The following is a 24,177-nucleotide window of genomic DNA, read 5'->3' as shown; positions in this document are numbered from 1 at the left end:
TTATTAGTTTTGTCATTATATTTGTTTATTTCATTGAAATTTCATATAAGATGTTAAGTTTGCAACATTGTTCTTTATTTGCTTTTCAAAGATAAGATGTTTTTTTTTCGTTCAGCCAAGTTGTAGGAAAAACTTAAAGTTCTGGGTTTTGTATGACGAGAAGTCAATATACACATTTGACAAATAAAATGGAAATAAGTAAATTATTTTAATATTTTTGTTTTTTTTTTGGCTATAATATATTTAATATGTATGATTATATAGTTATGTATAAATGACAACATGATATAAAATTTTAAAAATGTAACAAGTATTGCACAATTCGGTTATTAAGTTTTAACATGTCAACCCTGTGGTGGGAGGGGGAATTTTAATTAATATAATTTTATTAGGTTAAGAAGAAGTCAGTGTTTAAGGTTCCAAGAATGAACAGGATTTTCATTCATACAACAAATGTATATTCTTTAATGATATTAAAGTCTTTAATATTACAAATGCTTTGTGCAGTTTTGAGTTTGCTGGATATTATTTTAGCTCAGGCAGGTCAAATAACCTTAGGTCATGTGAAAACATAAAGTGGGAAGGCCCCATAAAGGGGAGTTATTTCATTATTCAACAAGTAAAAAGACGTTAAGAACTTTGGACATCCACCACCTCGGATATATATGTAAACCACCTTTCATCATAATCCGGTGAAAATGTATAATTTATGCCCCCATAGCAGCTTTATCGACATATGATTCGGTTTGGAGCAAATTCGACACGGATATTGGGAGGTCTAATAAGTACAAGTCATTGTTCAATTTTGTAGAACAAAATATTGGTCTTTTTGGTAGCCATATCCAAATATAGACCGATCTGAACCATATAACCTCAAAATATCAGCCTAACATCAGCCACGGTGTCAAATTTCAGCGAAATCTGATTATGAATGTGCTTTTTATGGGGCAAAGACTTTAAATTGAGAGATCGGTCTATATCCAAATTAAAGAGTGCTGTCGAATGGCCTAACACAACTCACTGTCACAAATTTCGGCGATATCGGACAATAAATGCGCCTTTTATGGGTCCAAAACCTTAAATCGAAAGTTCGATCTATATGGAAGCTATATCCAAATCAAGACCTATCTGAGCCAAATTGCAGAAAGTAGTTGAAGAGCCTAACGCAACTCACTGTTCCAAATTTTGGCGAACTGCGGATTTATGGGACCAAAACTTTTAATCGAGAGATCAGTCTCTATGGTAGCTATAGGACCGATCTGGGCCAAATTGAAGAAGAATGTCGAAAGGTCTAACACAACTCACTGTCGCAAATTTCGGAGAAATCGGACAAAAAATTCTCCTTTTTATGGGTCCAAAACCTTAGATCGAGAGATCGGTCCCTATTACAGCTATATCCAAATCAGGACCGACCTGGGCCAAATTGAAGAAGGATGTCGAAAGGCCTAACACAAATCACTGTCCCAAATTTTGGCAATCTCGGATAAAAAATGCGCCTTTTACGGGCCCAAGACCTTAAATCGAGAGATCGGTCTATATGGCAGCTATATCCAAATCTAGACCGATCTGGGCCAAATTAACGATGGATGTCAAGGGGCATAACACAACTCATTGTCCCAAATTTCAACAAAATCGGATACAAAATGTGGCTTTTATGGGCATAAGACCCTATATAAGAGGATCGGTCTATATGGGGACTATATCAAGATATGGTCCGATATAGCCCATCTTCGAACTTAACCTGCTTATAGACAAAAAAAAATTAACTGTGTGAAGTTTCAGCTAAATATCTCTATTTTTAAAGACTGTAGCGTGATTTAAACAGGCAGACGGACGGACATGTCTAGATCGTCTTAGATTTTTACGCTGATCAAGAATATATATATATTTTATAGGGCAAACTTTTCACATATAAATAAGTGCTGCGCGATTCATTACTGCGGTAGTGAATCGGGGAGCACTATCTCTCTTACTTTTGTGTGTAACACCCAAAAGTAAGAGAGATAGACTCATTGATAAGTACACGTATCGACTCAAAATCACTTTCTGGTTCGATATAGATATGTCCGTCAGTCTGTTTGTCAAATTAACACAGGCATTTTTTTAAGCTTAGAGATAAAGCCAATTGGAATTGAAAAAAATCGAATCAGATTTTGATATAGCTATCATATATGTTCGTCTGATTTGGAGTAAAATTGCAATGATTTGGTCATTTGTTAACCGATTCTCAAGAAAGAAATCGAAAAAGATTTAGATATGGCTCTCATATATGTGTATGTATCAACCGATTTACACTTTAAGTGCCTTGTCAGCGTATTTCTGAACGTTTTTTTTTTTTTTTTTAAATTTACCACAATGTCCTCTATCATAAGTTGTCCTAGTCTTCATACCTAATGTAGTGTAGGGTATCAAAAGTTAGGCTGTGTCCAATTTTAGCCCTTTAGCCCACTAGTGACGTAGGGAATAATAAACGAGTTTTTAGTTTTTAAAACATAAAATTTTGTTGGAAACAATTATTGGGTATAGCTGCCTGTTACTAAACGTATGGGTTCTAATCCTGACGAAAATTTTCGTCGGTGATTATCACGATTAGCATACAAAAAAAAAAGAAAACACATTGAAAAAGTAAGGCAAATGTGTGATGTTGTTGAAGCATTCGACTGGGTTTTCGGATCGTGATTTCTGGTTCGCCAACACCTTCGTTTGTTATTTTAGCTTTGTAAAACTTCTCTACAAAGTGGTCTCGCTTTGCGACTCAATGTTCGGAAGCACTATAAGTTGCAAATCCCTTACCTTTGAGCTTCTAAATTGAATCCGACTTGAGACTAATATGGGAAGGGGGTTCCCTCTGTTCATGTTCAAAATTGCAATTTGCAATTTTCCTGTTTCGACTGCAATTTTGCTATATTCCATTATTGGTTCTTTCTATGTTTCATTTAAGAGAGAGATTTTTAACTAAAGCGTCCCGGCGGCGGAAATATATGTGTAGCAGACTCTTTACAATGTCTGCAAAGAAGTAAGGAAGCATTCCAGAGATTGATGGGGTCACCTTCAAATCTACACGACGAGTCATTGGCGAATAGGCCATCACCTTTCACTTCTATAAATGCAAACTTGCCCATGAACATTCCACATATCTACGAGTGCTTGCTCACATATCTACGAGTGCTCTCCGATTCAAGTTTCGCTTCAAGTCGCTTTTTGTGTCGGTTATAACTTTGTTCGATTTATATCGAGCTTTCTCATCGCACTATGCGAGTTGTTGTAGATGCGTTCTCATTAAATGAGTATACATTGACCGCAGGTGTGCCACAAGGCTCTGTCCTTTCCCTTTCCCTTTCCCCTTCCATTTTTCTTATTTTCATTGACGATCTATTGGGTCAGACTTCGAATCCCGTCTATTCATTTGCCGATGACAGTAGTCTGTGTCTTTCATATTTATTCGACCATATGCCCAGTCCTCAAGAAATTGTGGACAGGAGGCGCATTATGGATGAGACGCTCTCCCAGGATTTGTTGGTCATTTCCGAGTGGGATAGAATTAACAGAGTAGACTTTAACGCACAGAAGACGCAATGCTGTTTCTTGACTTACAAGCGATTCACTGACCCACTTCAATCGCCGATATCTTTCGACGGTCAGATGCTTTTGATGGTCTGGGCATGAACATACAATGTGATGTCCGTTGGTCGAAATACGTATTCGAAGTGTCGAAAGAAGCATTCAAGTGTTTGGGCTTTCTTAAGCGGAGCAAGAAATATTTCACCTATTCTGATCTTCTCAATATCTATACTACCTACATCAGGCCGAGAATGGAATATAACACTCATATAAGGGCAGGAGCTCCAAAATCATCCTTGGAGCTACTTGACCGGGTTCAAAGGAGAGCGGGGACTGTAGGGTATCCAACTCTATTGCTTCCCTTGAACATCGTCGGAATGTGGCTAGCATTGTATTGGCCTATCGTTATTTTCATGGCGTGTGTTCCAGGGATATTCGTCTTCTTATCCCTAACGTTAGGATGTTCTCCAGGAATACAAGACTTGCCAGAAACTCACACCCGTTTGTAATCGATTGGCCAGTCGACCGGACCATGCAGTGTTTAACATATCGTTAAAAAACAATTACATATTGTTTAGAAAGTGTTTTATTTATTTTTTAGTAGTAATAACTTTTTTTTTAACAATTACCATTTGCTTTGTTTACCCTTGAGATGGCAAAATATGATCGGCATATCGATTTTTTCTTCCCAGAAATCGATAACTTTATGACAAATTACGATCGTGAGCCATGATCCAATTTGTACTTACGGAATTAAATTAATCTTCGAACAAAGACTCGCTCGATAGCGGATGCGAGAATTAGCCTCCGGGATTTGAACCCCTGTGTTCAGCGTCATAGGCGGACATACCAACCTCTGCGCTATGGTGGTCTTCTCACTTCTATAATCAGCACCTATATATGCCTTGTTGAGAGAGTGCGTTTGAAATGTCTTCTAAAATAACTCCCGAAAACAGGCCTGTTCCACAGAATTTTTAAAAGGTTTTAAATTAAAAACAAGTAAGAGCGTGCTTAGTTCGGCCGGGCCGAATCTTATATACCACCATGGGTCGCATTTGTCGAGTTCTATGCGCGGTATCTCTTTTTAGGCAAACAAAGAATAATGCATAAGAACTGTTATGCTATTGGAGCTATATCAAGTTGTAGTCCGAATGGGACCATAAATGAAATGAATGCTGAACATTGTAGAAGTCATTGTGTAAGATTTCAGTTCATTCGGGTAAGAATTGCGCCTTGTAGGGGCTCAAGAAGCAAAATCGGGAGATCGGTTTATATGGCAGCTGTATCAAGCTATTGATCGATTCGGACCATATTAGACACGTATGTTGAAGATCAAAATTTCTACCAAATCAGATGAGAATTAGACTCTCTAGAGGCTCAAAAAGTCAAGATCCCAGATCGGTTTATATGACAGTTATATCAGGTTATGTACCGATTTGCGCCATACTTAGCACAGTTATTGGAAGTCATAAGATCCCAATCGGCTTCCACTTGTATATTATGCACGCTGCTAATATAATTGCCTATTTTTAGAACGAACAGCATCATCTTGAACTTCAATTAACACTGACTATTACTTGCAGGTTTTGTGGAACGTAGTTTTGAATGGCTTAACATTTGTGCTCGAAAAATTCTCACACAAAAGATTTGATTATTCTCTTACTTTTACCCATATTCTGAGAATTTGTAATGGAAAGACTAATGCCGTTTTCAATGACTGATGCTGTGTTATATGCCTTCTTTAATATAAGATTGTAAAAGTTGAGTGTGTACGTGTATCAGATCTCTTATAAGGTCAGTTTCCACTAGTTTTTAAGCGATCGGGCAATGATTACATTACAGTTATGCGGTTCCCACTGTTGCCCAGTGCCATCCTCTAAAGCTTCATTTAGTTGAAATTTAGCATGGGATATACATCACCCTCCAATACTTACATGTTATACAGTCTATTTAGGTTTATAAATAGATTTGGACTTCTTGTTCCTAAATTCTTTCATTTCCGACAGATTTTGCTTTAATTCACATTACATGCGGCCCATTAATAGAAATACAATAGTTCACATATGAACCAATCCTCCTGGTTAAGATCTTTAGTCCGTAAAATCTACAGTCTTGCTCTATATGGTTGCAATTGGGAAAAATCTCAATCGACCCTCCCATTTGGCTGAATTTTCCTTTCTTATGCCTTCCCACATAGTAAATGCTGTTACTGTTGAATGCATAATTACGAGTATAACGTTTTTAAGGTTTGAATGGGTAGTCACCATGAAAGTTGATTTCACTCGGAGGTGAAAATGTCAATATAACCAATTTTTGCAACCTTTTTACAATAGATGCTCATGTATCTTCATCGCTTCTATTGTCGATGATTTTAAATTTATCGTTGGACAACTTTTTTCAAAGAAGACACAGTTTGTTCTTAAAATGAACTACAATTGATGCCTATGAACATTGTAATTAGTGGTAAAGGAAGCCTTCTCTTTTGTCAAGTAGCGGTATGATAGCCCAGGCCACCTTTTGATAAAAAGTACTGATAAAGTCGTTCAGAACAATCCAACCCCCCATACAAGAAAGTTTGTAGTCTTTAGGGAATATAATCTAAAATGTAATGACTTGGAATACTTTAATTTGGACTGGACAGAGACATTTGCTTTAAAAGAAGTACACCACATTACTTCTTTAAAAGCAATATAATGTCTTAATGGCCAAGGGCAGAAATGTCTTCTTAGTTAGATTACCCGAATATAATTGATATCACAAGAAATTGCAGCGAAGACGAACTTTCAAGACTAGAAACTTTTTACATTCCAGACAAACTGAAATCTGTGAGTTTGCCTTTAACAACGACTTGTCTTTGAGATAAGGTCCGTACTATTGATCTTCGGATTCCCACATCTTTAAAGACGTTACTGTGTTTATGAATGTCAAGGTGAAGAAGATGTTAGGGTCTCCATGAAATTAAAATAACCGAGTTTTTAAAAATTTGACTCGTATTTCATTTGTATACACTTTAAGCAGGCAACGTCTATGGCTTATGTCCCCAAAAGCTAATGGCAAGGGTGCATCATTTTTGCTCTGATGACAAGCAAAGTGAACAAGTTTTTGGTCTTATTTATCATTTACTCTAGAACTTGACAAATTGCAATTTTTCTGCTAGACAGAATTTTGAGTTATTATTCTGATGCTGATTTACTTACAAGGCAAACATCAGCTTTGCGTTGTCATGTATGTTTTAGATCCACAAGTAAATATTTAGTGTTGCCAATGTTTTTCCCAAGACAAGGACCCTACGAACATTGTATATCCTGTACCAATATATATTTATTTACAGGTAGGAGCAGTAACCCATTAACAAACCAGAAAGGAAGAGCAAAAGTCGGGCGTAATATATAATACCTACCCTATAAGTACAATGTGGGATCTATATCCAATTCTAACCAATTTGGATAGACCTCGGCGAGCAAATATGTTCAGACTGTAAAAACTACGGTTGACTAACGACAACATGATGGCAAATTACCCAAAATCTGACGAACATATATATGGGAGTTATATCTAAATTCTGAACCGATTTCGAGCAAACTTCTCAGATAATGTGGTAGTCGTCGAAGAAGGCATTGTGCATAATTTTGGCAAGTTTGGCCAAACAATGGGGTGAAAATCTGGCGATATACATATATGACAGCTATTTCTAAATCTGGGCCGATTTCTATGAAATTCATCAGTAATATTGAGAGTGAGAGAAAATCCTTCCTACAAAATTTCGACAGAATCGATTAACAAATGAGCACATTTTTGCAATATTTCTTAAAATCGGACGAACAAATATATATGTGAGCTATACCTAAATCTGAACCGATTTCGAGCAAACTCCCGTATAAAAATATCCCCGCGGGTTTTTTCCAAAAAAGTTTGGTGTAAGAGCTGGCAAACTATGAATATTCACAACATACGATGTTTGCGATATTTCTAAAAATAAATATCGATAATATAGATAATTTCCAATCGCCTACATTTAAAACGAAAATGTGAATTAAAAATCAAGAGATCGGTTTGTATAGAAGCCATTTCAATATAGATCGATTAAAACCAAATTCAATAAAGTCAGTTGGAAATCATTATAGAAATCATTGTACAAGATTTTAGCTCAATCGGATGAAAATTTCGCCCCCTAAGTTAAGTCGGGAGATTTAATAAAGAAACTGTATGGGGTTATGGGCCGATTCAAACGATATTTGATATACTCAACAAGAAGGATGATTGAAAATTTATGATTGGAATACATTCATGATCGAATCGCTAATTTTTTGTTCAATTTTGCAAGTAGTGCAACTTTGCCGATAGTATCGATAGGAAAAAATATCAATCGATATTCAGGCAAAAACTAAAATATCGGTAGTATTGATAGAGCCATCGACATTTTGCCAGCTCTAGTAGGGGTGCCCTATAGATTTGTTTTTGTTGTCATTGCCGTGTGTTGTGCACTTAAGCGGCAGCCCTTGGCCAATGAAGGACTCCATTGGGTTAATCCAGCAACCGGTTGCCATGACATAGCTAGAGAACTGTTGAAATATGCAATGGGTCATTGAAATTTCCTCCACTTAATATTGTAGGGGACAAAATAACTTTTAATTGAATTTACTTAAGCACCATAATTGAATATTGCTTAAGATTCAATTAAAAAAAATGTTGAATCAATTAAATTTTTAATTTGAATTTCATAACTTTCACGACTGTGATTGAAAAAATTTTCCGATTCAATTAAAAAATTGATTGAATCAATTAATTATACGCTTCACCACCACTGTGCTACAAGGTATTATAGATTTGTACATTTGTTTGCAACGCTAAGAAAGAGAAGAGCTTGACCCATTGATAAGTATACCGATCGACTCAGAATCACTTTCTCATTCGATTTAGCCATGTCCGTCTCTTTTGGCCCAAGAACGAACGCTTTTGATTTTGATAAAAATCGGTTCAGATTTAGATATAGCTCACATATATATGTATCGCACGACTTGCACTTAAATAGGCGTAGTAGCTACAATTTTCAACCGATCTGCACAAAATTTGGCACGGATTGTTTTGCTATGCTGATCTTAACATATGTGCGAGATTTCATAAAAATTCGCTCAGATTTGGATGTAGCACCCATATATATTTATCGCCAGACTTGCACTTATATGGTCGTAGTAACAACAATTTTCAAACGATCTGTTTAATAGTCGGTTCAGATTTAGATATAGCTCTCAAATACATATATATTTTTTTTGATTGAAAATGGCAAAAATTTCAATCACGACTGTAATTGAAAAAATTAATATTCAATTAAAAAATGGTTGACTCTATTAATATTTTAATTGAAAACGATTTTATTATTAAATATTTAATTAAATATTAGATTAAATATTTAATTAAATATTAGATTAAATATTTAATTGAAAATTTTTTTTCCGATTTTTTGCTGTGCACTACAAACCTTTTCTAAATTCGTGATTCCCTATTTTTAGAAGCTGCTCCAGGGAGATAGATTTGTAATTTATCGCATGCAAACAGCTGATATCAGCCTGACAGTTCTTTGTTCAACATTATAAAAAAGTGGACAATTTTTGTTTGTTTCGATTGCTCACTCATTTCTCTTTCTTGCACATTACCTGAACACCTAAATACAAGCGTACAACTTTCTATTGGATGTAATTTTTATTAAACCAACCGACATCACAAGATGGCGGCATAAACCATATGAATTGTTGTTGTTGTACAAGTGATATAATTTATCTATTATATCATTTATTTGTAATTTATCTCATGCAAACAGCTGATATCAGCCTGACAGTTCTTTGTTCAACATCATAAAAAAGTGGACAATTTTTGTTTGTTTCGATTGCTCGCTCATTTCTCTTTCTTGCACATTACCTGAACACCTAAATACAAGCGTACAACTTTCTATTGGATGTAATTTTTATTAAACCAACTGACATCACAAGATGGTGGCATAAACCATATGAATTGTTGTTGTTGTACAAGTGATATAAGCTTTTTTTGGATCCTTATTGGAACCATATAGAAGTAGAGAAACCTCACTTCTATTTTCGAAGGGAATTTCAAACACTGTCTTTTATGGCTAATTTCACAAAATTTTAACAAAAATTTATTTCATTAAATAAAAAGTCACATGAGGTGTTGGAAGGGGATGGAACAAAGGGGGAGCATATAAACAAATGATTAAAATAGTATGTAGGTATGTATAGTATGTATGCATGGGATAATTACATTTGATTTTAATTGAATATGTTTTCAGAATTAATATTTATTTATTATTATTGTTTTTTTTTCTCCTTCTTTGTATAACATTAACATTTTGTTTAAAACTTAAAAACTAAAGCTTTCTCACTATACCCGTAAACTTAAGAAAATATATGCAAAATAAAATGGTCACAATAATTATTTCTTTTTTTATTTTTATGTGTTATAATTTAATTAAACAATAAAAATATATGTGTATAATGAAGTTAAACTATTTAAAGAAACATAAAATATTTTAAAAAATAATAAAAACACAAAAATATTTGTTTTTTGAAAGCTAAACAGTTGAAGAATGAACGTTTTCAGTTAGTTAACGGCTGTTGTTTGATTATTTTGAAATCATTTTGAAAATGGATTTGATTTTGAGTATGAGATATTGAGTTTGAGTTGAGATAAAGAGATATATAGAGGTTGAAGGGTTAGCTTGAAAACAAGAGAGTGGAGTGGTTTGATTTTGACGTTGTAGATGAGCTGATTGATTTGAGTTTGATTTCACGAGTTGAGTGACTATTTTTTTGGTTTGGCGTTGGTGGAGGGGAGTTTTTTTTTGGTGATGATTGAAAAGAGATTTTGGGCGCTTTTTGTTTGGTTTGATGTTAAGATGATGAGAGTTTGGCGTTTTGTCGAGTTTGAGTTTGAAATAAAGTAAAAACACAGTGGGAGATTTTTTTTGTATGGATTTTTTTTTGTAAATTTTATTAGTTCAAAATTTCCATTTATATATTTATATGTAGTTGGTACATCGATAGTTTTCTATTTAAATTTTTTTTTTTGTGGTAGCTTGTTTTCATTTTTATTTTTAACAAAATTATCATTTAATTGTTTATTTAATTTTTTTGTAACTAAAATGCACTTAAAATTTAAACTAAAATCAACGAAAGCTAATATGAATGAAAAGGGATTTTGTTTTATTTAAACTGTTATATTTTTTGAAGGGGAGGGGAGTGTAAGGAGTTTCCCCAGGTTGTGATGTTGTTTGCCATAATGAATTTTTATGTATAAACAATTTTGTTTTTGTTTAGCTGAATAAGGGTTTTTAAAAAAAAATCATATACAAAAAAAGAACACTTTAAAATATATATAATAACATTGTTATGTGGTTTAGTTTTTATTTATTCAATAAAAATGGAAGAATTAGAATTGTCTTTTATTCACTTTTATTTTCTTGTATTTGAAATTATATACAAAAACAATTTATTTTTGTTTTTTTTTTTTTAATTATTGCAGCATCATAAACTACATTGCACATGACTAAAGTTTATCTTGTTTTTAAAGATATATTTAAACATAAAACTTAAAAAAGAACAAACAAAAATAAAAATAAATGTATGTAAGAATTATCGTAGTTATAGTAGTAGTAGTAGTAGTAGTAGAAGTAATTGTATGTGATGTAGTGTATGTATGTGTTTTGCGATTTTTAAAAACTTATGTTTACACGAATTTATTTATGTTTAATAAGAAAATATAAAAGAAAATAATATTGAAAAAAAAAACTAAAAAAAAAAGAAAAATACATATATTTTTGCGGAATATATACAAATAGAGCAAAACGATGGTTTGGTATGTAGTGGCATATACTACAACATAATGGTGTTTTGTGGTGTTTCAAAGAAAAGGCATCATAACACAAAAGAGTTTGGCATTCCTGGCAATGGGGGGGTAGAAAGTTGTCGGGTTTTGGGGGCGGGTTTTTGGAAAAAACAAAATTTTCTTCAAATCAATATAATCAACAATAATCAAACGATAAGGAGCATAGTTTTTTACAACATATGTAAAACAAAATTAAAGCGCTTTAGGTTTCTTAGAAAGAAAAATCAACAATTTCAAAAAACAAAACAAAAAAAAAAAATACTCCACACAACACTCGATTACCACACTTCATATAAGGCCATCACATTAACAACATTTTCGCCAACATCAGCAGCATCAATACAGCAAGCCCAATATATTATATATTCTAAACAAAACATATAAGCCACATATCTCTCTTCGCTCATCATCATCATCATTGTCATTTACTCATCAATTCTCGTTTTTTTGAATAATTTTATATAAAAAAAAACAACAAAGTAAACAAACAGCTGAAAAGTCAATAAAAAAAATAAATAAAAAAACAGGGAAATGTTATATATTCAAAAATCAAAATTTGTTTCAAAAAAAAACTCCAAGAATTTGTTTATTTAAGGGTTGGGGTAGGTAACAGTTAGGTCCATGTGGATGCTAAAAGTGTTTAATGATTCTCACTAGCCTATTAAAGTTGTTTTTGTTTTTTTTTTTTTGCTTTTATAAAATTTGTAATTACCTTTAATTTCAGTTTTTCTTTAGTTCAGTGTCTTGCTCCACTAAACCTCGTTGCCAACTGAAAACGTTCATTATCCTGTTGTCTCACACATGGGTCGATTTTCATCGCTGATTTTAATTATAACAGTTTCATGATATATTTCTTTTGTTTTTTTTTACTATAATATTTGCAATAAAATTATTTCTTGCTGGTTTTGTTTTTTTTTTTACTCATTAAAAATTGAACAACAACGAATAAAACAAAAAATTCCTGATTTCTTTTTTCGGTTTTTCAAAAATAAAAAACGAAATTAACAAAAGAAAACTGTGTAAAAGAAAAAGTGCTAAAATGTGTGTATATGGTACATGCGTTTCATATTTTTGTATATTGTATATGTATAAATATACTTTCTTCTTTTTTCATTTCTCGGTTTTTTGTTTTTTAAGGAGAATACAAATAAAACAAACAACAAAAATAATAGCAAAACATAAACGTATAACATTAATTGCTCTAAATGTAAATGTATGTAAAAGAACAACAAATTTTTTTTATTTACATTATTATTGTTATTATTAATGGGGATATTGTGTATGTGAAAAATAAAAGTTAAAATCAAAGCTATGTAACAATAACGTTTGAAAACCCATTTTCATTAGTTAAAGATCAAGGCAGTTAATGTTAAGTTAACATAATGTTGTTATAGTTTATATAGTAACAAAATTTTGAATATATTATCCCACGATTTGCAATTGCCATAGCACAGACAAAGGTTCACAAAGACTTCTTCAAAACAACGTACAACTTTGGAATTATTATGAAAAGAATAAATGATAAGTTATGAAATTTACATTATCAGTCTATTCATTCCCTTTGTCTATGGTAATATGCCAACTTTACAAAATTTGCTACAAACCTGCATATATGTTTTTAACATAACATTAGCTTAACATAATTCAAAGGCATAGCAAAAAGTTGTGGATTGTTTTTTTTTTACATTCAAACTGGCAATAGCTTAATTAAAATAGCAATATGCATGTATATCCACTTATAGGCTCTGTTATGCTCTAATGTTAAAATAAAAAGTTAACAGTAATCTACTGTTAACTTGCATTATGTTAAGGCAACATTATGTTGAAATTATGCTGTTAGATAACAAGGAGTTTGGCATATGCAAGCAATTTTTCAAGAATTGCCATAAATGGCATATAGCAATAATTGTGTTTTTGTTAAGAGATTTCGAATAGCAGCATTTACAAAGTCTTGGGTTAATAGCATAGCTAAAAATGCATAGGTATCTAATTTGAGGCCAGCCAGTAATTACTTTCATTGATGATTTTCAATGTAGCACAATGCTGTGAGAAGTTTGCCCCTGTTTCTTAGCAAAATTTGGAATTTGCACAATGCTTAACATATTTGTAAGATTTCAGTTTCTTCAGAACTTTCAACACAAGTTTAAAATAAAACCTTGAACTGTCTGATTTAGTGTTTCCCAAACATCCAATTGCGGAATAAATTAGAGGGAAACTAACTTCTCACAATATCAATTGAATGCTCCCCGTTTCAAATTTAAGCTCAATGACAAGGGGACCTCCTGTTTTATGCCGAGTCCGAACGGCGTGTCACTGAAAAGTGACACCTCTTGGTTGAGAAGTTGTAAATGACTGAAATACTCACAAATGTCGGCAGCTTTTGCTGAGGGGATAACCACCGCTGAAAAATGTTGTAAGGTGTTTTCGCCGACAGGATTTGAACCCGGGCGTTTGGGCACGATAGGCGGGCATGCTAACCTATGCACCACGGTGGCGAACTATCAGTATTTAATACCTAAATCCAAAGAAAAGGCTTGAAGATGTCATGATTTGTCGAAGAGGCTTTTTGAAGAAGTAATTAGGACTTTTCCTTTACATAAAAAATGTCCATGAAAACAAACTAAAGTGTAGACAAACAAAATTTAACTAGACTTTATAAGAGATCATTTTGTTCTAGCTCTTCAAGAAAATGTAAGTATTATTATATGTACGCAGTATAAGAGTAGTAACTTGAAGATAAATATATTATCTATAAAGAGTTGTAAGAAGAGTATATTGAAGTTATATATACTGTGACTGCTGTATAAACTAAAACCAGTTTTTGAATTTTCAACTTTTTAAGTTAGAAAACAAAGTGTCATAACTTAAATTTGTTTATATAAACCAGAGAACGGAATGAATGCCTTTTTTCGCAAAAGAATTGCATATTATCGTCATCATACATCATTTAGTACAATAATATTCACCACAAAACTTTGATTGCCTATTATACAACATTAAAAACAAACCAAATGAGGTTTTGACACTGTTAATATTGCTCTTCAGAAAAACTTCTGCACACATGGAAAACCTAAACTGTGTATAATGCACAATTGAATGGCAATTTAAATGCCGTTTAGCAGTTACAATTATCAATTCATAAAATCATTATAAGTAAACAATGGAAACAATAAGCACACATGGAAAACCTAAACTGTGTATAATGCACAATTGAATGGCAATTTAAATGCCGTTTAGCAGTTACAATTATCAATTCATAAAATCATTATAAGTAAACAATATCAGTATGGAATTTGTACACGCAGAACTCTTTACTTGTTTCTAATATAACATCAAAAGAGAAATAACATGCTTATTTAATGTTATTATTATCAATTCGTTAAATTTAGAAACTTCATAAATATCAAAAATGGTTTGCACACATGGATATATTAAGTTGTGTTTATTTCATAAATGAAAGGCTATTTGAATGTCGTTTAGCAAATACAAATATCAATTCATAAAATTAATAATGTTGGAAAATCTCAGAAAATTATGTGCAGACCATTAGTTGTCTCTAATAAGAAATACTTTGCACACATAGACAATTTCAAGTGTGAATAATTTAGAATCGAAAGGCAAATTTAATGTTTTTTACCAGTTACAAATATCAATTCATAAAGATTACATAAATGGAAAATCTCAGAGAGGAATGTGCACTTACACAAAATCTTAATTGTTTCTGATACAACATTAAAAGGCAAACAAAATGTTTATTTGATTTTATTATTATCAGTACGTTAAATTTAAAAACTCCACAAATATCAAAAAATATGTTGCACTCATGGTTAAGTTTAATTGTACGTAGTTAAGAATCAAAAGGCAAATTGAATGCCGTTTAGAAGTTATAGATATCAATTCATAAAATTGACATTATTGAAAAAGCTCAGCAATGAATATGCACACACAAATAAATTTAACTGTCTCTAATACAACAGCAGAAGGCAGACAAAATTAAATTTTTATGTGATTTATATCAATTTGTTAATTTTGATATGACACGAATCTCAAAGAAGTCTTTGTACAACTGTGTTTTATTCACAACTAAAAGGCAAATCAAAAGCGGTTTAGCAGTTACCAATATCAATTCATAAAATCATTATTATTTCAAAATCTGAGAAATTAAAGTGCACACACGGAAAACTTTGATTGTTGTCGATACAACATCAAAGAGTAAACAAAATGACGTATTGAAATAATTTGTATCAATTCATTACATTTATAAATTTAATACATCTGAGAGAAAACTTTACACTCATGGACATCTTTAACCGTGTATAATATACAATAATAAGGCCTATTAAATACCGTTAAGCAGTTACAAATATCAACTCATAAAATCAATATTATTGAAAAATCTTAAAAAGGAACTGGCACACACGGAACTTACACACACTTACAACTTAAACTGTGTGTTATATAAAACTCAAAGGCTATTAAGTTGATGTTATTAGAATGCCCATATGAATTCGTTTCAAGTTATAAGTTGTGAATATGAGAACTAAGATTGGGTAATAATAGTTCCATATTTTTTTTTAGTGCTATTCTCTTTTCTAAATTGCTTAGTTGTGAAGATGAGAACTAAGAGTGGGTAAAAATTGTTCCATAATTTGTCTTCAGTGCTATTCTCTTCTTTGATTTTTTTATTAACAACATTTTTTGTGTTAATTGATTTAATGGATTGCATGCTTATCAACTCGATATGATATAAATTTTTCATTGAGTATGCAGACATGAAAAATGTTATTAGTTATGAACTAAGTTCGAACCATAATTTTTTTCGAATCATAATTTTTTTTATAATTTTTCCAAAGCAATTGTCTTCTCTGATATATTTAACCATCGACAAAGGAAATCTATAGAATCATAATATGTTCAAAAAAGCTCAGAAATGTCAAATTCTCAGTCGTTTATAGGTGAGTGCGCAAGGAACCCGGGCCAACATGGAACGGAAAACATTTGTGTTATTTTATTATTAATATTTTGAGTTTCAAAGTCTATAATTGTCCTTTGTCTATGCCTTAACTAACAATACTATGTTTTTCAAGTGTTGTGGTCTGATTCATGGGAAAATATGTTACTTGCCACTAACATAATGTTAACTTAACAAAAGCTAACTGCCTTCATGCATGTTTAAAAATCACTGAACGATTTGTTTCCAATTAAATTATTCGGCTGAGGTCTAGGCTTCACTTTCACTTTTGTAGAGATAAAGTGAAAATGAAACCCAGAATACAGTCGATTATCTCTCGTCTATTATGGTGCTTTAAAAATGCCAATACACAAACAAATTTGCCCATGAACATTCCAATAAGGAACAGGGGCAAAATATGTCATTATTAGCTATGTATAAAACACAATAATTAAGAGATTACTTCTTTTCTATTTGTATATTGTTTATTTTCTTATCTTATATGTTGTCATATGAAAATGATTGCTGGAATTATGATTTCTTTTAAAGCAAATATCCATCTACCCGTTCTTTGAAAATAACAATAAAGAGAAAAGAACTGTAACAATTTTAACAAGTCAATCAATTACTATTGTTTACATTTAATGTTATTGTTAATGGTAAATAAAGAGAAAACATTAAAACAAAAAAATAATTGAAAAAAAAATCAATATCTATTTGCCTTGTAATTAGTTTTGTTCTGTTTCTTGTTATAGTAGAATTGTTGGTTTTCAAACATTAAATGGTAGTAGGTAATTTTTTTTGTTCTTCTTCTTCATGGTTTTATTTAAAAAGTCTGTTTAAATTGTTGCTACTTAAAAAAAGATTTAACTATTTTGTATTTTTCATTTCATCGTCTCTTCCATTGAACTTTTATCTTCATTTCATGAAATAACAATTTATTTAGTTGTTTATTTTTTTTGTTTTCATTTCTCATACTGAGTGAGAGAGAGGGGGGGAAAAGTTAAAATTTTCTTTAAAGTTTTGTTTTATATTTTCTCATTTGGTTTTATGCTTAATGTTTTCGCTAAATATTTTCATAGACTAATGTTTAATGTATGTTTGTGAGGGGGGAGGAGTATGTATGTTCTTTTTGTAAGGATTCCCCTGGAAACTATTTCCAGTTATATATGCTTTTTCACACACACACATATATGTGTGCATATGTGTGTTTATTTAGGTAATGGTTTTTTTTTTGTAATGTTTTAATGATGTTTTATTATTGTTGTTGTTGTTCTTAGTTTGTTTTTTTTTTTTTTTTTAAAGAAGAAAGTTTTTTCTTTTATATCTTCTGTATAACGTCTTGGATTTTGTTTTTTGTTTCCTTAAAAAAAGATTCTTTTTTTTGTTCCTTTTTTAACACTTTTTGTTTTACATTTCGATTTTTCTTTGCCTTATTTTACAATATTTTCTTTTTCCTTTTTGTTTGGTTTTAAATATTATTAATTATATATTTTACTAAGTTTTTTTTAAGGTTTTTTTAATTTCCTTTAAATGTAATGAAAGTAATTTGTTGTTGCTGTTTTTTTTTTGTTTGAAAGGGGAGGGTCTTCATTTCCGTTTCCTTTTGTATGGTATCAGAAAGAAGAATAAAGTGTGGGGGGGGGGGGGGGGGGAGAGGAGAAAAGGTAAGGTTTGTTTGTTACTGCTTTAAAAAAGTGGGAGTTTTCTCTTTAAAACAATTTTTTGATTTGCTTTTCTAGTTTCTCTTTTTCATTTTTGTTGAATTGAATTAGTTTGTTGTTGTAGTTGTTGTTGTTGTTATAACAATTAATAAAATATCTATCATTCTTAAGAACATTGTCGTTTTTGTGAACAATTGTGTGTCTGTTTAATATGTGGAAGGGAGGGTACGGGGTACGTGGTACGTGGTTTATGGGTCAGATGGCGTAGAGAAGACTAATTAAAGTTGTATTGGATTTTAAATATTTCTTATTATTTCTCTGGCGATGTCTTTGCTAATGGGAATTGGTTGTTGTTGTTGTTGTTGTTGATGATGATGGTTGCTGTTGTTGTTGTTATTGGTGGTTGTGGTGGTGTTGGTGAATTGGTGTTTATTTTTTCTTTTCTTTTGTTTTAATTATCTTATTTAAAATTTGATTTGATTTTTCTGTTTTTTTTTTGTTTTTGTTTTAATTCACAACTGTGGCTAATGGAATTTGTCGCGCTCTTTTAGACTCCTCCTCGTTGATTTTCTGTTCAATTAGAAATTGAGCTTTAGCAATGGCACTCGGTTGACCAGTTATGGTTACAATACGATTTCTGGTGCCAGGTGCGAAAATGCCTTTCTTTGAAATTTGCACATTAGCACCCGACATATGTTGGATTTCAACTAAACAACGACCATTGGGACCTGCAATTAGTTTGCCCGTTTTATTTTGCGTTTACGTTATTTTTTTCATAACGTTTTTTTGTTTTTGTTTGTTAAATATGGAATTTGAAAAAAAGAAATATTTATTATTATTTTTATATATAAAACAAAGTACAAAGAGATACATATATAAAGACTATATGCAAAAGAAAAAAAATAGTTATATAGGGAAAATATTAAAATTATATATGTATGCATGTATGTATATATGTGTCTTTATATAGTTATAGCCTATATTAATAGCATAGGGGGTGGTTAATAAATTTGCTTAAGGTCATTTGAGTGGCGTTGGCGGGGCAGGGAATAAAGTAAAGAAATTATATATAACAAAAAACGTTTACCAATCAATATGGAATGTTTGCTAATTAGTCAAGAAAAACAAAAGTATTAAAGAAAAGGGGGAAAAAACAAATTACTTGCTACATAATATTTGTTTTTGTGTATGTCTTTAAATACAATTATAAACTAATTATTTTGAGGTATTGTTTTTTTTTTTTAATGATTACACAAAAAACAACAAACTAGGAAAATGAGTAGAACAGAAATGTTCTAAATCCTCTCAGTTTGTTTCGTTTCTTGGGGTCTTTTTAAAGTTTTTTAACCAATTGCACTAACTCGAGGTCTTCAACCCCTCTATTGGGATTGTTAAAAGATATGTATGATCTTTTTTCTTTTTAATTTTATAAAATTATGTATATATAACACCTAAAATCAAATGGTTATTTGTGTATGTATATGTGTGTATTCTATGTGTATGTGGTTTAAAAACAAAAACTTAAAACTATATAATGATAGTGACAAATAAAAAGGGGCTAAAGAAATCTATATGTATAGGAGAGGGGAAAGGCTCACTTAGCTTTGCACACATGAATAGAATGGGGAGGTGTAGTATAAAGAAACTAAAATTTGAAATAGAAAAAAATTATGCTAATGAATAGAATGTGGCGACTTTGAAATATAGGCATAGAAGTTGAATCCGAAAAAGTATAAGAGAAAAGTGTGGGAATATGAAATATCGCCTAAATTTTTAATCCACAAAAAATTTGGATTTGAGAGATATGAAATCTGGGAAAAAGTTTCATCGTTTAAAGTTAAAACAAGTAAGAACGTGCTAAGTTCGGCCAGGCCGAATCTTATATACCCTCTACCTTTGATCACATTTGTCGAGTTCTATGCGCGGTATCTCTTTTTGGGCAAACAAAGAATATTGAATAAGAACTGTAAGCTATTGGAGCGATATCAAGTTATAGTCTGATTCGGACCATAAATGAATGCTGAACATTGACGACTAATGAATGAAAGAATGCTGAACACTGACGACGAATAGAGTCGTCGGATTTCACAATAAATTAATAGCCATTTTCGCTGGGAATGAACTCAGTGAACTCAGCTGGGAATGAACTCAGTACTACGCCTTTGGAGGGAAAATGCTTTAAACATAGTCGCAATGAACGCAATGAACGCTGGCAATATATAGATATTTTATTTTTTGTCTGAATATCGATTGATATTTTTCCTATAGTCTAAATATAGGTGAGGGGAAACTAACGATAGCCTAACCAGACGAAATTTTGCTCTCTATAGGCGCAATGTATCGTTAAAGATATATTTAGTGTCGGATATCCTACTTTAGTTCAATTTTGCAAAAAAATTTACTTTGCCGATAGTACCGATAAGAAAAATATAAATCGATGTTCAGACAAAAAATTAAATAGCAATAGTGCCATCGATATTTTGCCGGCTCTACCTCAGAACCTCTTATTACATTACTTCGGATTGGATTCTTCTCGGTTTTGGTCGGCGTCCAGACCGTCATGTCTTTCCCTTAGATCTATAAATCGAGAATACCATTGAAGATGCCAAAGCTTAAACAAGCCGATGAAGTCGGCCACCTGAAGTTTGGTTTGCATACCTAAAAAACTTTCCCTTCTTAGAGAAAACTAAATCCACCACCGCTTATTACTTTGGGGAGATTTCCTTCCCCTCTGTTTTGGTCGGCGTCCAGAAACACAGGGATTTTCTCTTGGCTATTAGATAAAGTTCAAATAAGCCGTAGAGCGATAAGCAACCGCTCTTAACTGAATGAAACGAGAATGTCAAGGTAGCGGCAATGCAAAAAGCAACCGCTCGATGCACCACCTAACAGAAGTAGCATACAACAGGCAACGCGTTTTGCTAGGGGGATAATTTATATAATTCAGCTGAAAGTTTCTGTTCCGTCGGTATCGACGGAGCCTTTCGAGACTGTCCAATCATAATAAGGCTGTTTAGCTTGCTGATGGAGTATGCACTATTCTATTCTGGAAAGTCTCAGACCACCCGGCATCAAGATCGATTGGAGAGAGGATCTTTAAGATTCGCCTTCTCGCTTTGGAAGGGGTATGCTGCGTTTGACTAAGAGGCGGCCTCGGTTTTGATGGTTCCAAGATTGAGTCAGGGAGGGGATTGGATACTCTGATGCCCTTGATATCGGTATGTTAGTACTGCAAATGAAATCCTAAGAAGGAATTTACTGCCTTTCAAACTCTGAATTTATGTGGACACACTCTTACCTCTGGAATTCGAGGTAAAAGTGTGTGCCGGAATATTTAAAATCCCATAATAAACTCCAGTGCGCTGACTTGGGTTCCTTGACACGATGGTACTCCATCAAATGAGGTAGCGGAAGAATATACCAGAAGGGGAGAAGATTTACCGCCAAAAAACAAAAAAAAACTAAGAGAGTATGCTGACACTTAAGGTCTTGGTCCGCCAAAATTCGTGGGGGAATATTTAAAATCCAACCAAATTACTCTTAACACATTGTTTGTACATAGGCAGCTGTAGCGTAATGTGGTAAGGTGTTAGTAAACATGGCATGGATGGAACACAGGTTATATTTTCAGCAGCAATCTTTAAAAAAACCTGTAAACGCCTTTGGATGTATGAGTAGGCGTTTATATTCCAATCGAGCCATCTTGCAAACGTATCTCTAAGAAGAATACCAAAATATGTAAACAAGACAGAATTGTTCCGACAGGGGATGCAACGAGATCCTACACGTGATCACATTTGCGTAGATGAGCAGGTTTACACAGCTACTGGATGAGGAGAAGATGATGAAGCACTTGCAAGACAGAATGTTTTCGACAGGGGATGCCATGAAATCCTAAATGTGGTCATAGGCGTAAACGAGCAGGTTTACATAGTGAGACAAGAACAGTTGCTCCGGAATGTAAAAAAGTCTTTTATCTTCTTATCTTGTCTCTAGGGCTTATCTGGGGTCTCATACTTTTTAACTCTTGCACCTATATTTCATTGCAGGCCAAGCTATCCAACAAATTTTGAATTCAATAGTTCTGGTCTATTTGTTCATAAGGAATATTTTGATGTATGGCTAATCTTGTATATCTGATGAATCCGAACAGGATATAAAACATTTGAGTAAATGAAAAGAGATAGCACTTCGTAACAGAATCTCACAATAATTTGACTTCCTTTCATGTGTGCAAAGCAATACATTATAAATTTCCGCTAAAATAAACAGTGAGCTTGTAATTTATTCTTTATTTAAGAGTAGTGCTTTGTAGTATTTATATGGGTAATTATGTGTGTGTGTGAGTGTGGATGTATGTGTATATATAGATATGCTACAGAATGTAGGTATGCAATAAAGCTGCGCCTTTTAAGATTTTATTGTTCTCCTAGTTTTCTCTTTTTTTTGTTAATAAGATTCTGTTTTTAGTAGAAATGACAGATGATGACTATCATAAAAGAAAACAATGTGACGTGCTTAAATAATTTTGTGTAAGTGTGGTGGTGACCAGCCTTCCTATTTCCCTGACTCTATGTGAAGGTGGTATGGGAGGGACTAACTAACAAAAATGAAAAAAAAACGAATATTTTTAACAATTATATTTATATATAAATTAACAAAAATGTTGTTGCTGCTGCATATGGACAAAGTGCTAAAGGTGGGTGGTGGTGGGGGTGTTTCATTTGTTTTGTTTTGTTGCTTTTTACAAGTGTTTGCAATGTTATGTTAAGTGAGGGGGGGGTAGGGAAGGGGGTGCTTTGTTTTGTATGTTTGTGGAAAAATCACAGTTTCTTTTAAGACAATTACAATTTATATGGGTTTACCCAACAGCAAAGTTTATGTGTATGGTGAAGCTGTCACAAAATGGTTAACATAATTCAATTCATGATTTCCAGCTTAGAAATCATAGCAAGCCAAAGTTTGGATATGTAACAAAATGTGGATGTTTTCAAAAGACCACAAAAAAGCATAGTTCTGCAATATGCAGTTGCGGCCAATGACACATACATAATATTCGAAATTTCGGTGATTTGGAGATTTTTTGTATGCGCTTGTGTGTGGGTGCATGGGGGTGTGGGATATACAATAAATCTTGGCGTGTTGGCGAATATGTTAGAAAATGATTTAAAGGCGGCAAGAACTTGACTAGATTTACAACAGAAAAATTATGTGAACTCAAAAAGAGGAAATGATTTTTTTTTTTTGAAAGAAATGTGATATAACTGGTGATTTTTCAACAACCAATGTTTGTTGTTGGTTACAATTGGCTGCTTTCGGACAACAAATGGGGACATTTTCTTAAGAGACAATTATGAATCCTTATGAAGACAACTAACACTGACTAACAACAAATAGCACTACCAAATCAAGGCCAGTACCAGATTACACAGAGAAAAAAAAAATCGATTTAAATGATAGGGTTTAAATCGCAATAATTTTCTTTTTAACATTGAAATTGAAATTAGTAAAAAAAAATATTAAAGAAAATTAAAAAAAATATTTAAGAAAATTGAAAAAAAAAAATATTTAAGAAAATTTAAAAAAATATTTAAGAAAATAAAAAAAAAATATTTAAGAAAATTTAAAAAAAAATGTATTTACGTTAATATAACAAAAATAATTGTCAAATTTATTTACTGAAAAATTTTTTTTAATTCTTTTTTTTTTTATAAAATTTTGACAACTCAATTTTCTCAAGCCCAATTTTTGTAAACTTAAAGTTTTTTTATAAGCAAACATTTCTTTAATGTATTCTTTTTTTTACGACTTCTTTAACCCAAAACAAATTGACAACAGGAAAGTAAATTTCATATTTTCAATTTCAATGTTGATAAAACAAATTTTAAATATTTTTTTCTGTGTACGTAGAATATAGAAAATAAAAAGAGGAAACCCTAAACAATAACTGGCATAGAAAAAAATTTTTTTTTTGTTTCTCATTTTTTTCTTGTTTGTGATTTTATACAAAAAAATGGTATACAATCCAAATTTTGTTTTTTCCAAATAATAAGAAAAAAAGAGGTCTATACACCTAAATATGTATGTATGTATGTATATCGTATC

At 32.1% G+C, this 24,177-nt stretch overlaps 1 protein-coding gene across 11 annotated transcripts in view; it reads right to left on the bottom strand.

Moving 5' to 3' along the window:
* Positions 1-17,688: 17,688 nt before the first annotated feature.
* LOC106086715 (RNA-binding protein Pasilla) overlaps positions 17,689-24,177 on the bottom strand; it is a 282,488-nt gene continuing 275,999 nt past the window's right edge. For all 11 annotated transcript variants that reach the window (XM_013251497.2, XM_013251498.2, XM_059361896.1 and 8 more), the window contains one exon: positions 17,689-18,800. In XM_013251497.2, coding sequence (XP_013106951.1) covers positions 18,580-18,800 — 221 coding nt within the window. In that variant the 3' untranslated portion in view covers positions 17,689-18,579. The remainder of the gene's footprint in view (positions 18,801-24,177) is intronic.

Source organism: Stomoxys calcitrans, chromosome 2 (genome assembly GCF_963082655.1).
Source record: "Stomoxys calcitrans chromosome 2, idStoCalc2.1, whole genome shotgun sequence".
Taxonomy (NCBI): Eukaryota; Metazoa; Arthropoda; class Insecta; order Diptera; family Muscidae; genus Stomoxys; species Stomoxys calcitrans.
This window is presented reverse-complemented; position numbering and strand designations above follow the sequence as displayed.